This window comes from Pristiophorus japonicus, chromosome 17 (genome assembly GCF_044704955.1).
Source record: "Pristiophorus japonicus isolate sPriJap1 chromosome 17, sPriJap1.hap1, whole genome shotgun sequence".
Lineage (NCBI taxonomy): Eukaryota > Metazoa > Chordata > Chondrichthyes > Pristiophoridae > Pristiophorus > Pristiophorus japonicus.
The window spans coordinates 68,900,957-68,915,749 of NC_091993.1; the positions used below are offsets into that span (position 1 = coordinate 68,900,957).

General features: G+C 46.2%; 1 protein-coding gene across 11 annotated transcripts in view; it reads right to left on the reverse strand.

Moving 5' to 3' along the window:
* LOC139227778 (DENN domain-containing protein 2C-like) overlaps positions 1-14,793 on the reverse strand; it is a 216,265-nt gene that overhangs the window by 30,020 nt on the left and 171,452 nt on the right. For all 11 annotated transcript variants that reach the window (XM_070858815.1, XM_070858811.1, XM_070858814.1 and 8 more), the window contains 3 exons: positions 14,137-14,277; positions 8,572-8,720; positions 7,476-7,653 (listed from right to left, as the gene is read on the reverse strand). In XM_070858815.1, coding sequence (XP_070714916.1) covers positions 7,476-7,653; positions 8,572-8,720; positions 14,137-14,277 — 468 coding nt within the window. The remainder of the gene's footprint in view (positions 1-7,475; positions 7,654-8,571; positions 8,721-14,136; positions 14,278-14,793) is intronic.

The window sequence follows — 14,793 nt, forward strand, 5'->3', positions numbered from 1 at the left end:
TACCTGCATGCCAACCTTCAATGACTGATGTACCATGACACCCAGGTCTCTTTGCACTTCCCCTTTTCCTAATCTGTCACCATTCAGATAATAGTCTGTCTCTCTGTTTTTACCATCAAAGTGGATAACCTCACATTTATCCACATTAAACTTCATCTGCCATGCATTTGCCCACTCACCTAACCTATCCAAGTCGCTCTTCAGCCTCATAGCATCCTCCTCGCAGCTCACACTGCCACCCAACTTAGTGTCATCCGCAAATTTGGAGATACTACATTTAATCCCCTCGTCTAAATCATTAATATACAGTGTAAACAGCTGGGGCCCCAGCACAGAACCTTGCGGTACCCCACTAGTCACTGCCTGCCATTCTGAAAAATCCCCATTTACTCCTACTCTTTGCTTCCTGTCTGACAACCAGTTCTCAATCCATGTCAGCACACTACCCCCAATCCCATGTGCTTTAACTTTGCACATTAATCTCTTGTGTGGGACCTTGTCGAAAGCCTTCTGAAAGTCCAAATATACCACATCAACTGGTTCTCCCTTGTCCACTCTACTGGAAACATCCTCAAAAGATTCCAGAAGATTTGTCAAGCATGATTTCCCTTTCACAAATCCATGCTGACTTGGACCTATCATATTACCTCTTTCCAAATGCACTGCTATGACATCCTTAATAATTGATTCCATCATTTTACCCACTACCGATGTCAGGCTGACCGGTCTATAATTCCCTGTTTTCTCTCTCCCTCCTTTTTTAAAAAGTGGGGTTACATTGGCTACCCTCCACTCCATAGGAACTGATCCAGAGTCAATGGAATGTTGGAAAATGACTGTCAATGAATCCACTATTTCCAAGGCCACCTCCTTAAGTACTCTGGGATGCAGTCCATCAGGCCCTGGGGATTTATCGGCCTTCAATCCCATCAATTTCCCCAACACAATTTCCCGACTAATAAGGATTTCCCTCAGTTCCTCCTCCTTACTAGACCCTCCGACCCCTTTTATATCCGGAAGGTTGTTTGTGTCCTCCTCAGTGAATACCGAACCAAAGTACTTGTTCAATTGGTCCGCCATTTCTTTGTTCCCCGTTATAACTTCCCCTGATTCGGACTGCAGGGGACCTACGTTTGTCTTTACTAACCTTTTTCTCTTTACATATCTATACAAACTTTTGCAATCCGTCTTAATGTTCCCTGCAAGCTTCTTCTCGTACTCCATTTTCCCTGCCCTAATCAAACCCTTTGTCCTCCTCTGCTGAGTTCTAAATTTCTCCCAGTCCCCGGGTTCGCTGCTATTTCTGGCCAATTTGTATGCCACTTCCTTGGCTTTAATGCTATCACTGATTTCCCTTGATAGCCACGGTTGAGCCACCTTCCCTTTTTTATTTTTACGCCAGACAGGAATGTACAATTGTTGTAGTTCATCCATGCGGTCTCTAAATGTCTGCCATTGCCCATCCACAGTCAACCCCTTCAGTATCATTCGCCAATCTATCCTAGCCAATTCACGCCTCATATCTTCAAAGTTATCCTTCTTTAAGTTCTGGACCATGGTCTCTGAATTAACTGTTTCATTCTCCATCCTAATGCAGAATTCCACCATATTATGGTCACTCTTCCCCAAGGGGCCTCGTACAACGAAATTGCTAATTAATCCTCTCTCATTACACAACACCCAGTCTAAGATGGCCTCCCTCCTAGTTGGTTCCTCGACATATTGGTCTAAAAAACCATCCCTTATGCACTCCAGGAAATCCTCCTCCACCGTATTGCTTCCAGTTTGGTTAACCCAATCTATGTGCATATTAAAGTCACCCATTATAACTGCTGCACCTTTATTGCACGTACCCCTAATTTCATGTTTGATACCCTCCCCAACATCACTACTACTGTTTGGAGGTCTGTACACAACTCCCACTAACGTTTTTTGCCCTTTGGTATTCTGCAACTCTACCCATATAGATTCCACATCATCCAAGCTAATGTCCTTCCGAACTATTGCCTTAATTTGCTCCTTAACCAGCAATGCTACCCCACCTCCTTTTCCTTTTATTCTATCTTTCCTAAATGTCGAATACTCCTGGATGTTGAGTTCCCAGCCCTGATCATCCTGGAGCCACGTCTCCGTAATCCCAATCACATCATATTTGTTAACATCTATTTGCACAGTTAATTCATCCATCTTATTGCGGATACTCCTTGCATCAAGACACAAAGCTTTCAGACTTGTTTTTTTAACACCCTTTGTCCTTTTAGAATTTTGCTGTACAGTGGCCCTTTTTGTTCTTTGCCTTGGGTTTCTCTGCCCTCCACTTTTCCTCATCTCCTTTCTGTCTTTTGCTTTTGCCTCCTTTTTGTTTCCCTCTGTCTCCCTGCATTGGTTCCCATTCCCCTGCCATATTAGTTTAAACACGACAGCCAATTTGCACACAGCAAGTTCCCACAAACAGCAATGTAATAATGACCAGATATTTTGTTTTTTTAGTGATGTAAATATTGGCCAGGACACCGGGGAGAACTATCCTGCTCGTCTTCGCAATAATGCCAGGGGATCTTTTACATCGCCAAGAGGGCAAACGGAGCCTCGTTTTAATGTCTCATCCGAAAGACGGCACCTCTGACAGTGCCGCATTCCCTTAGTACTGCACTGGAGTGTCAACATGGACTACATGCTCAAGTCTCTGGAGTGGGGCTCGAACCCTCAACCTTCTGACTCAGAGGCGAGTGCGCTCCCCACTGAGCCACAGCTGATACTAGAATTATTGTCTCTAACAAACAATAGTGGCAACAAGGGATTTACTGAGCTCATTGCACATTGAGAACTTGACAATGAGGCAAAATGTTAGAAAATTACATAAGAATTAAGAGCAGGAGCAGGCCATCCAACTCCTCGAGCCTGCTCTGCCATTGAATAAGATCATGGCTGATCTTCTACCTCAACTCCACTTTCCTGCACTATCCCCATATCCCTGGATTCCCTTAATATCCAAAAATCTCATCAATCTCTGTCTTGAATATACTCAAAGACTGAATATCCACAGCCATCTGGGGTAGAGAATTCCAAAGATTCACCATCCTCTGAATGAAGAAGTTTCTCCTCATCTCAGTCCTAAATGGTGGACCCCTTATTCTGAGACTTTGACCCCCAGCCAGGGGAAACATCCTCCCTGCATCTACCCTGTCACGCCCTGTAAGAATTTTGTATGTTTCAATGAGATCACCTAACCTCTAGAGAATACAGGCCTAGTCTACTCAATCTCTCCTCATAGGACAATTCCCCCCATCCCAGGAATCAGTCTGGTGAACCTTTGTTGAACTCCCTCAATGGCAAGTATATCCTTCCTTAGGTAAAGAGACCAAATCTGTACACAATACTCCAGGTGTGGTCTCACCAGGGCTCTATATAATTGCAGTAAGATGTCTTTACTCTTATACTCAAATCCTCTTGTAATAAAGGCCAACATACCAGTTGCTTTCTTAATTGCTTGCAGTACCTGCATGTTAACTTTCAGTGATTCATGTACAAGGACACCAGGTCCCTCTGAACACCAACATTTCTCAATCTCTCACCATTTAAAAAATACTACTTTTCTATCTTTACTATCAAAGTGGATAACTTCACATTTCTCCACATTATATTCCATTTGCCATGTTCTTGCCCACTCACTTAGCCTGTCTATATCCTTGAAGACTCTTTGCATCCTCCTCACAACTTACATTCCCACTTAGCTTTGTATCATCAGCAAACTTGGATATATCCTTGTATCGCTCTCAACCCACATCCCCCTTCCCCAATCCAAAACTACTTCATTTTGCATCTGCCCCTGAAAAAAACTCTCTTTAAACTCTCTCAAAACTGCACTTATCAACTCAAAACTGTCTAACCGTTGGCCCTCTTTTAATGATGACATTTCTGCAGCCACCAATCTGCTCAACCGCACCCTCACCACCACCTTTGATGCCCTAGTCCCTATTAAAAAAATTACTCTCCCCTACGCTGACCATTCCCCCTGGTACAGCCCTTCATCTTCGCTCCCTCAAGTCAAAAGGATGCACACTTGAACGGATGTGGTGGACAACTGGTTTAGCCAATCACCGCCAGATCTGGCTCGAACACATAAAACATCGGTTCCTACACTTGTCTACAAAAACTGCTCACTATTCCACGATCATTCTGTATTGCAAAAATAACCCCCAGCTACTATTCTCTACTGCTAACAGTCTCCTTAAACCCCTTTCTCCACTACACTCATCTCCAACAAGTTTGAGGAGTTCTTGGACTTCTTTGCCTCAAACATTGAGACCATCCGATCAGCTGCCTCTGCGACTTCCCTTCCTTCCCCTAGCCCACAGGACCAAACTTCATCTGACGCTCCCACCTGCCCTAGCCCTAAATTCACATCTTTTTCTAGTTTCTCTTTGATCTCCCCTCTTGACCTCTGCGCACTCATCCTGTCCATGAGACTCACTTCCTAATCCCTTGACCCTATTCCCACTAAACTGCTGACCGCCCAATTTCCTTTTTTTGTTCCCATGTTAGGTGACATTGTTAACAGTTCTCTCTCCTCATGTACTGTTCCCCTCTCCTTCAAATTTGCTATCATCACCCCTCTCCTCAAAAAAACCAACTCTTGACCCCACTGTGCTTGCTAACTATTGCCCCATCTCCAACCTCCCTTTCCTGTCCAAAGTATTTGAAAGTGTTGTCGCCTCCCAAATCCATCTTTCCATGAATTCAATGTTTGAATCCCTTCAATCTGGTTTTCGCCCCTGCCACAGTACCAAAATGGCTCTCATCAGTCACAAATGACATCCTTTGATTGTGACAAAGGTAAACTATCGCTGCTGGACCTGTCTGCAACCTTTGATCACTCTATCCTCCTCCAATGCCTCTCAACCATCGTCCAGCTGGGTGGGACTGTACTTGCCTGGTTCCATTCTTATCTATCTAATCGTAGCCAGACAATCTCCTGCAATGGCTTCTCTTCCCATTCCCGCATCATTACCTCTGGTGTCCCCCAAGGATCTGTCCTTGGCCCCCTCTTATTTATCATCTATATGCTGCCCTTTGGCGATATCATCCGAAAACACGGAGTCAGTTTCCACATGTACGCCGACGACATCCAGCTCTACCTCTCCACCACTTCTCTTGACCACTGTTTGGTATCCAATTTGTCAGATTGTTTGTCCGACATCCAGTACTGGATGAGCAGAAATTTTCTCCAATTAAATATTGTGAAGACCGAAGCCATTATTTTTGGTCCCTGCCACAAACTGCGTTCCCTAACCACTTCTGCATCCCTCTCCCTAGCATCAATCTGAGGGTGAACAAGACTGTTCACAACCTAGGTGTCTTATTTGACCCTGAAATGGCTTTCCAGCCACATATCCGCGGCATAACTAAAACCACCGTTTTCCACTTCCGTAACATTGCCCGCCTACGCTCTTCTGCTGCTGAAACACCCCTCCATGCCTTTGTTACCTCCAGACTTGACTACTCCAACTCACTCCTGGCTGGCCTTCCACATTCTACACTATGTAAATCTGAGGTCATCCAAAACTCTGCAGCCCGTGTCCTAACTCGCACCAAGTCACGATCACCCGTCACCCTTGTGCTTTCTGATCTACATTGGTTCCCGGTTAAACACCGCCTCGATTTCAAAATTCTCATCCTTACAAATCACTCCATGGTCTTGCCCCTTCCTGTCTCTAATCTTTTTCAGCCTTACAACCCTACAAGATGTCTGCGCTCCTCAAATTCTGGCCTCTTCAACATCCCTCATTATAACTGCTCATCCATCGGTGGCCTTGCCTTCAACTGCCTGGGCCCTAAGGTCTGGAACTCCCTCCCTAAATCTCTCCACTTCTCTTCCCTCCTTTAAGACGCTCCTTAAAACTTACCTTTTTAACCAAGCTTTTGGTCATCTACCATAATTTCTCGGTGTCAAATTTATCTGTTTTGTCTTGTAACACTGCCGTGAAGCGCCTTGGGACGTTTTACTACGTTAAAGGTGCTATATAAATAAAAGTTATTATATTACATTTAGTCCCCTCATCCAAATCATTGATATAGATTGTGAATAGCTGGGACATAAGCACCGATCCTTGCGGCACCCCACTAGTTACAGCCTGCCAACCCGAAAATTACCCATTTATTCCAACTCTGTTTTCTGTCAATTAACCAATCCTCAATCCATGCTAGTATATCACCCCCAAGCCCAGGAGCCTTAATTTTGTTTAATAACCTCTTGTATGGCACCTTATCGAATGCCTTCTGAAAATCCAAATACACCACATCCACTGGTCCCCCCTTAGCTATTCTGCTTGTAACAACAGGAAAAAACTCGAACAGATTTGTCAAACATGATTTCCCTTTCATAAATCCGTTTTGACTCTGCCCAATCCTATTATTATTTTCTAAGTGCCCTGTTACAACGTCCTTAATAGATTCTAGCATTTTCCCTACTATTGATGTCAGGCTAATTGGTCTGTAGTTCCCCGTTTTCTCTCCCTCCTTTCTTAAATAGCGGGGCTACATTAGCTACCTTCCAATCTGCAGGAACCGTTCTAGAATCTATGTAATTTTGGAAGATGACAACCAATGCATCCACTATCTCTATAGCCGCCTCTTTCAAACCCCTAGGATGTAGGCCATCAGATCCAGGGGAGTTATCGGTTTTCCGTCCCAATAATTTCTCTGGTACTATTCTTTTTACTAATACTAATCTCGTTCAGTTCCTCATTCTCGCTAGACCCTTGGTACACCATTATTTCTGGGAGGTTTTTCATGTCTTCTTCCGTGAAGACACACACAAAGTATTTGTTTAATTTCTCTGCCATTTCCTTATTCTCCATTATAATTTCTCCTGTCTCAGCCTGTAGGGGACCCACATTTACTTTTGCTAATCTTTCCCTTTTTACATACCTATAGAAGCTTTTACATTCTGTTTTTATGTCTCTCGCTAGTTTACTCTCATATTGAGGGCCCCTTTACGACAAGGTTATTAATTAACCCTTTCTCTTTGCACAATACTAGATCTAAAATAGCCTGTTCTCTAGTTGGTTGCTCAACATACTGATCTAGAAAACCATCTTGTAGACATTCCATGAATTTGTCCTCCACACTGGGAGGGTCTGAGGAAAACCAGTTCCGGAATGACATCAAATCCAAACCAAATACACAGCTGGATGTTACTGGTCAATGCAGCCTCGGTACCCCAGACTTTTCAGATGTACAGAGGATCTTTTGATCTGACTGGCTGATGATCAGCAAAAGGAGAACATCCCTCCACTGCCCTCGGAGACACAGTCTCAGACTGACTGCACACAAACATGCCCTCAGAGGCACTCTCTGGACCTAATTATTTGAACACCTAATTATTGAACTCACACAAACTTTATCTTTGGAGATTGGCACTTTAGATTGCTACATCTGAACAGGCACCTCACGATGGTTTGCAAAAGTCTCACCTCCTCGATGGGCAGGTCATTCAGCAGAGGCACCGAGTTTGAAAGAATTCCGATAAGAAAGGGAGTGGGAGAACAAGCGATATCGATCATGACAGCCGGAAGCACGGGGATGTAGGTGTGCTGCCAGGTAAATGGGTACAGCATGGCCACAGCTGCATGCCCACATTTAGAGAGCGTGCTGGAAAACAAGAGGAAGACAGAGTAAATCCACCCCTCATTGAACTGGGGGATAATTACAATAAACATGACTGTGATTCAGAGTGACAGAGAAACATGGCAAGGAAAATGGGACAGGAAGGAGGTTACAGGAAGGGTGTGACGGCACATGCTAATCACAAGACCATCAAAATATTGCAGATACATTCCCAGACATGTGGACGTGTTGTGGCACCACTGCTCACAGTAAGTCAGAGGATGAATTCAATCACAATGGTGGGGATATGAATGCAGAATGTTGTGTTAATTGAATCACAGGAAGGCTTAGAGGTAAGATCAGAAAATGAGCAACTCTGCAGGCAAATTTAAACTTTGTTCAAAACTCATTCGTTGAGATGGTTAGCCCAGGCGGGCCTGGTGTCGAGGTCAAGATCGGTCACGGATGCACGAGTGATGGGAGAGAAATAAAAGCAATGAACAACATTTAAATTCAACAAGTAAACAGTTGGAGTCTCAGCAAGGCAGCAGCACAAGGTTATTACTCCATGTTCCAATGTGGCACTGGTGGCGGATGATGCCAACAGTGTGCACACAGGCCCAACTTATAGGATTCACAGCACAGAAATAAGCCATTCAGCCCAATGGGTCTATGCCAGTGTTTATACTCCACATGAGCCTCCTCCCACTCTTCATCTCAACCCATCAGCACATACTTCTATTCCTTTCTTCGTGTGTTTATCTCGTTTCCCCATTAAATGAATCTATGCTTTTTGCCTCCCTGTGGTAGCGAGTTCCACATTCTCACCGCTCGTCAGGTAAAGAAGTTTCTCCTGAATTCTCTACTGGATTTATTAGTGACTATCTTATATTTATGGCCCCTAGTTTATGAGGCTGTTATTCCCATCACGAGAGGTGCACAGCCCTGATTTAATCTCCTTACCTGAGCTTGTCTGCAATGAAGATCACTCTGCGTTCCAGGAGGAGAGAGGCAAACACGTGGATCACATGCCGGACGTTCAAGCAGCCGAAGAGACATTCGAAGTCGACATGTTCCAGTCTCGAATCTGCGGGCCTGCAGAGTTCAATCACCTGAGGGAGAGCAGCCTGATGTCAATGTGTGGCAATTCAATACAGCTTAACCGGCAGCAGGAACTAGCAATAACAAGCAGTAGCAATCATTAGTAATGGTAACCAGCAGTGGTCGCAACGATAATTACAAGTGAGGGGGGTGGGGAGAGCGGGAAGGACAGACGATTTGGCCGATCAAGCTCATCCTTACATTGAAATCATGACTGTCAATTGGCCGAGTTCAGAGTCTTTGCCTCACTACCCTACCCCAGAGGACCATATTTCAGGTCTGTGTGAAGAAGTGCTTCTTGACATGAATCTTGCACTTGCCTTTTCCCAGTTGCACCAATGCCTCCTGGTCCTGCAGTTGTGATTTATCTTGAATTAGTTATTCAGGATTAACTTTTCCTATTCCACAGACTATCATAGATCTCTATACGTCCCTCTTGCATGCCTCCTTTCAAGGCTGAATCACAGAATCATAGAAATCTACAGCACGGAAGGAGGCCATTTTGGCCCATCGTGTCCGCGCTGGTTGACAAAGAGCTATCCAGCCTAATCCCAATTTCCAGCTCTTGGTCCATAGCCCTGTAGGTTACGGCACTTTAAATGCACATCGAAGTACTTTTTAAAATGGGATGAGGGTTTCTGCCTCTACCACCCTTTCACGCAGTGAGAGTTCCAGACCCCCACCACCCACTGGGTGAAAAAATTCCCCTCAAGTCTTCTCTAAACCTCCTACCAATTACTTTAAATCTATGCACCCTGGTTGTTGACCCCTCTGCTAAGGGAAAGAGGTCCTTCCGATCCACTCTATCTAGGCCCCTCATAATTTTATACACCTCAATAAGATCTCCCCTCAGCCTCCTCTGTTCCAAAATAAAACCCCAGCCTATTCAATCTTTCCTCATAGCTAAAGTTTTCCATTCTCGTAAATCTCCTCTGCACCCTTTCTCGTGCAATCACATCTTTCCTGTAATGTGGTGACCAGAACTGCCCACAGTACTCAACTAGCATTTTTTTCAGTTCAAGCATAACCTCCCTGCTCTTGTATTCTATGCCTTGGCTAATAAAGGCAAGTATTACGCGTGCCTTCTTAACCATCTTACCTACCTGTCCTGCTACCTTCAGGGATCTGTGGACATGCACTCCAAGGTCCCTTTGCTCCTCTACACATCTGTGTTGTATCATTTATTGTATAGTCCCTTGCCTTGTTAGCCCTCCCCAAATGAAGAGTCCAATTTTTTCAGCGTTCTTTGATACTGAGCAGCAGCCTCGTGGCCCTTTCTCAGCGTAGTTCCCAGGACTCGGCTGTTCACTTGTACCTCAGTCACTAGACATGAACACATTGCTCGAGGCGTACAACACTTCAAAGACACTCTAAAGAGAGACTTGCATTTATAGAATGCCTTTCATAACCTCAGGACGTCCCAAAGCGCTTTACAGCCAGTGAAGTACTTTTGAAGTGAAGTCACTGTTGTAATGTAGAAACGCAGCAGCAAATTTGCGCACAGCAAGTTCTCACAAACAGCAATGTGACAATGACCAGATAATCGATTTTAGTGATGTTGATTGAGGGATAAATATTGGTCAGGATACTGGGGAGAACTCCCTTGCTCTTCTTCAAAATAGTGCCACGAGATCTTTTACGTCCACTTGGTTAAACGTCTAATTTGAAAGACAGTACCTCCGACAGTGGAGCACTGCCTCAGTACTGCACTGGAGTAACTGGCTGTGTTAACTAGTGGTGGTAATTGAATGGTAACCAGCAACTATAACTAGTAGAAATAACTGACAATGGTAACCACCATGAATAAATAGTACTGGTAACTGACAGCGGTAACCAGCAACAGTAACTGGTAGAGGTAACTGATACTGGCAACCAGCAACAATAACTAGTAGTAGTACCATATTGTTCTAATAGAGGTTGTTTGCAATTAGATGGGGCTTGCTGCAGGAGTGTCTGCCTTCAGCCCAGGACAGGACAAGAAACAAGAGAGTTCACGGAGCCATCAGGCCAGCCACTTTAAGCAGAGATTTGTGTGTGGGAGATGCTGCTCATCTTCCCCATAAAATCGCCACAGATGTGAAAATAACTTCCTCGGTGGGCTTGGGCAGTTTCATTGGAACAAAAAAATCCGAGAAAATTCCTGAAATCTAACTCTTTCCAGTAAACAGTGTGCGCTCATTACAGCTGTTTCCACGGAGATGACAGTCATGAGAGGCACATGAGTCCCAGATCAGCACGAGCAGGTCTCTGAGAGACAGCCAGCCCATTAATAATCTTCCTCAAAGTGCAATTAGACAGCGAGACTTGCCATAGGCCTGATTCCAGGTGGTCTCTACAGATAGATGGTCTCCCGTTGCAGATTAAAATTAGAAGCCGTCATTTAGGATGAGGGATCGGTTGAGTTTGAGAAATGTTAATATAACAAAACGTGATCTCTTCTGAAAAGTATTTAAATTATTTTAATTTTAAAAGTCTGTTACTGCCTGTGATTACACACTCTTCATAGAGCTGCTCTTAAGTCCCTCTTGTGTTGTCACGGTGACAGAGAGTACATCATATGTACCCCTGGAGGAGACACTGGCTGGGAAGGCAGTGAAGTGGATGGGTCACAACAATGTGCCGCTATAGTCAACTCCACTCTTTCAAGATGGAGCTGGCTAGCAGATCCCAACATCTTAGTTACAGCTCTCTTCATATAAAAGGAGCATTTTAGTTTTTCCATAATCCCGGCTTCACTGTTTTAACTATGTGCGATAGAATCCTAATGTCCAAAGGCGAGCATTTGGCCCATCGTGCCTGTGCCAGCTCTTTGAAAGAGCAACCCAATTAGTACCACTCCCCTGCTCTTTCCCCATAGCCCTGTAAATTTTTCCTTTTCAACTATATATCCAGTTCCCTTTTGAAAGTTACTACTGAATCTGCTTCCACCACCCTTTCAGGCAGTGCATTCTAGATCACAACTCGCTGCGTAAAAGAATCTTATCTCTCTCCTGGTTCTTTTGCCAATTATCTTAATTTTGGGTCCTCTGATTGCTGACCCACCCATCAGCAGAAACAGTTTCTCCTTATTTACTCTATCACAACCCCTCATAATTTTGAACAACTTTAATAAATCTCCCCTTAATCTTCTCTGCTCTAAGGAGAACAATCCCAGCTTCTCCAGTCTGTCCACGTAACTTTAGTTCCTCATCCCTGATACCATTCTAGTAAAGCTCCTCTGCACCCTCTCCATGGCCTCGACATCCTTCCTAAAGTGTTTCCAGCTGAAGCCTAACCAATGATTTATAAAGGTTTAGCAGAACTTCCTTACTCTTTTGCCTCTATTTATAAACCCCAGAATCTAGCCTTATCGACTTGTCCTGCGACCTTCAAAAAACGACGTTAGCAATTCTACCAGCACAAATATTAATAGGTATGGAGCAAAGGTGGGAAAATGGAGCTGAGATACAGATTAGCCATCATCATAGGCAATCCCTCGGAATCAAGGAAGGCTTGTTTCTACTCTTAATGAGTCCTTAGGTGGTAGAACAGTCCAATACGAGAACAGGCAGGACAAATAGTTGTTGTGGGAAAGGGTGAGTGGGACAGGTTTGCCACATGCTCCTTCCACTGCCTGCGCTTGACTTCTGCATGCTCTCGTGATGAGACTCGAGGTGCTCAGCACCCTCCCGGATGCACTTCCTCCACTTAGGGCGGTCTTTTGCCAGGGACTCCCAGGTGTCAGTGGGGATGTTGCACTTTTGAGGCTTTCAGGGCGTTCCTGTAACGTTTCCTCTGCCCACCTTTGGCCCGTTTGCCGTGAAGGAGCGCTTGCTTTGGGAGTCTCGTGTTTGGCACGCGAACGATGTGGCCTGCCCAGCGGAGCTGATCAAGTGTGGTCAGTGCTTCAATGCTGAGGATGTTGGCCTGATCGAGGACGCTAATGTTGGTGCGTCTGTCCTCTCAGGGGATTTGTAGGATACAGATTAGCCATGATCTAATTGAATGGTAGAACAGGCTTGATTGAGGGACTGAATGGCCTACTCCTACAATGTTGGAACATGTTCAGTTAACTTGAGTCACTGAAGCCTTGCAGCAATTACAAAGAAGTACATGTGGAAAGGAGCATTGTTCAAGATGGTACTATGGGTCCCTTTTCCTCTGGGATCTAGCAGAAGGAAACATGGGAGAAAATGGCAACTCTTTCCCTACTGGGAAGAACTCAAGGGAAATGGATTTGAGACAATTTCAATTCAGGGTCTAACGGGCAATTCCATCTACATTTCTGCAACAAATGGGCGATCTGACTCAGAGGTCACAGGATGGCTGGTCAGGCAGGTGAAAAATTGCCACGCTGAGACAATAGTTGGGGCAGAGGAGAGGGAGCTTCACTATGTACCTGTGCCCGAGAATGCTCAGTGCCGACACAAGATGGGAAAAGAGGGTACCCGCTCTATATGCCGGCACCCAGGTAACTCAATGTGATCAGGACGAGAGCGCAGAGGTGCCACTCCTGAACTGCATCAGAAGAAAATTACAAAATAAAAGACAGTGACAGAGCCCTGAGTGAGAGAGAAACAAACAAGGCATCACAGAACTTGGATGTGAAGTAAAAACAGCCATTTTCCACCCAAAATTGTAATTAAACATATCAATGAGCATCGCTCCAGTGTATTTAAACTTAGTTTGGGAATGGTGATGATACAGACATTCTTAAGAATTTCCCGGGTAGTCACCGCCCACCCTACCCGCTCAGTCACCACCCATCCTACCTGGGCAGTCACCGCCCACCCTACCCACTCAGTCACCGCCCACCCTACCCGCTCAGTCACCGCCCGGCTCTACCCGCTCAGTCACCGCCCGGCCCTACCCGCTCAGTCACCGCCCGGCCCTACCCGCTCAGTCACCGCCCGGCCCTACCCGCTCAGTCACCGCCCGGCCCTACCCGCTCAGTCACCGCCCGGCCCTACCCGCTCAGTCACCCATCGCCCACCCTACCAGGACAGTCACCGCCCACCCTACCCGCTCAGTCACCGCCCACCCTACCCGCTCAGTCACCCACCGCCCGCCCTACCCGCTCAGTCACCCACCGCCCGCCCTACCCGCGCAGTCACCGCCCGCCCTACCCGCGCAGTCACCCACCGCCCGGCCTACCCGCGCAGTCACCGCCCGCCCTACCCGCGCAGTCACCCACCGCCCGGCCTACCCGCGCAGTCACCCACCGCCCGGCCTACCCGCGCAGTCACCCACCGCCCGGCCTACCCGCGCAGTCACCCACCGCCCTACTCGCGCAGTCACCCACCGCCCTACTCGCGCAGTCACCGCCCGGCCCACCTCTTCTACCCACAGCCCCACCCCCGCTCCCATAGGCAGCCTGTGCCCATCTCTACCTGTGTTGAGTCTTTAATACACATCTGACTGTATCTGAGTAAATGCTCAGATTATTACCTCATTTCCTGACCCCGGGAGGAAGTTCTTCACTGTGATCACTCGGCCTGGCGCTGGGAATGGAGCCTCCATGACGCTGCGCATGAATGGATAGACAAGGGCCGGCGAAATCTCCCTTCTTTTTTCCACTTCATCCAGAATCTGGGGCATGTACACAGAAAGAAACACACGTGATGATGACCAGTGATGAGAATATCCCCAAGTATGTACATACGAAGACACGCTGTTTTAATATGGGGCGGGGGGGGGGGGGGGGGTGGTGGTGGCAATGGTGCAGTACTGTAGAGAAGATCACATCATCAGCATAGACGAAGGCAGCCATTCGGCCCATCTTCGAACAAGAGCAATCCTACACTTCCCATATCGAAACACCCAATTCTAACAGCGCAACCCTTGGGTGCTACAGCACGATGGGTTACAGGGACAATAATGGGTGATGAGGAGGCAGGTATCAAGGTTGGAAAAACAGGACATGTTCTGGCAGAGTGGCTAATCTTGAAGTCGTGTTTCTATCGGGACGCTGGCCATTAAATCAATCCACTATGTGCGCTGAATGAGCGGATGTCACTGGACAGCAACCGAGAAAATAGAAGATAAATCCTGACGTGAGTGGTCAGTGAATCACTCCATATTCAGCACTGGTCTCGGTCTGAGCAG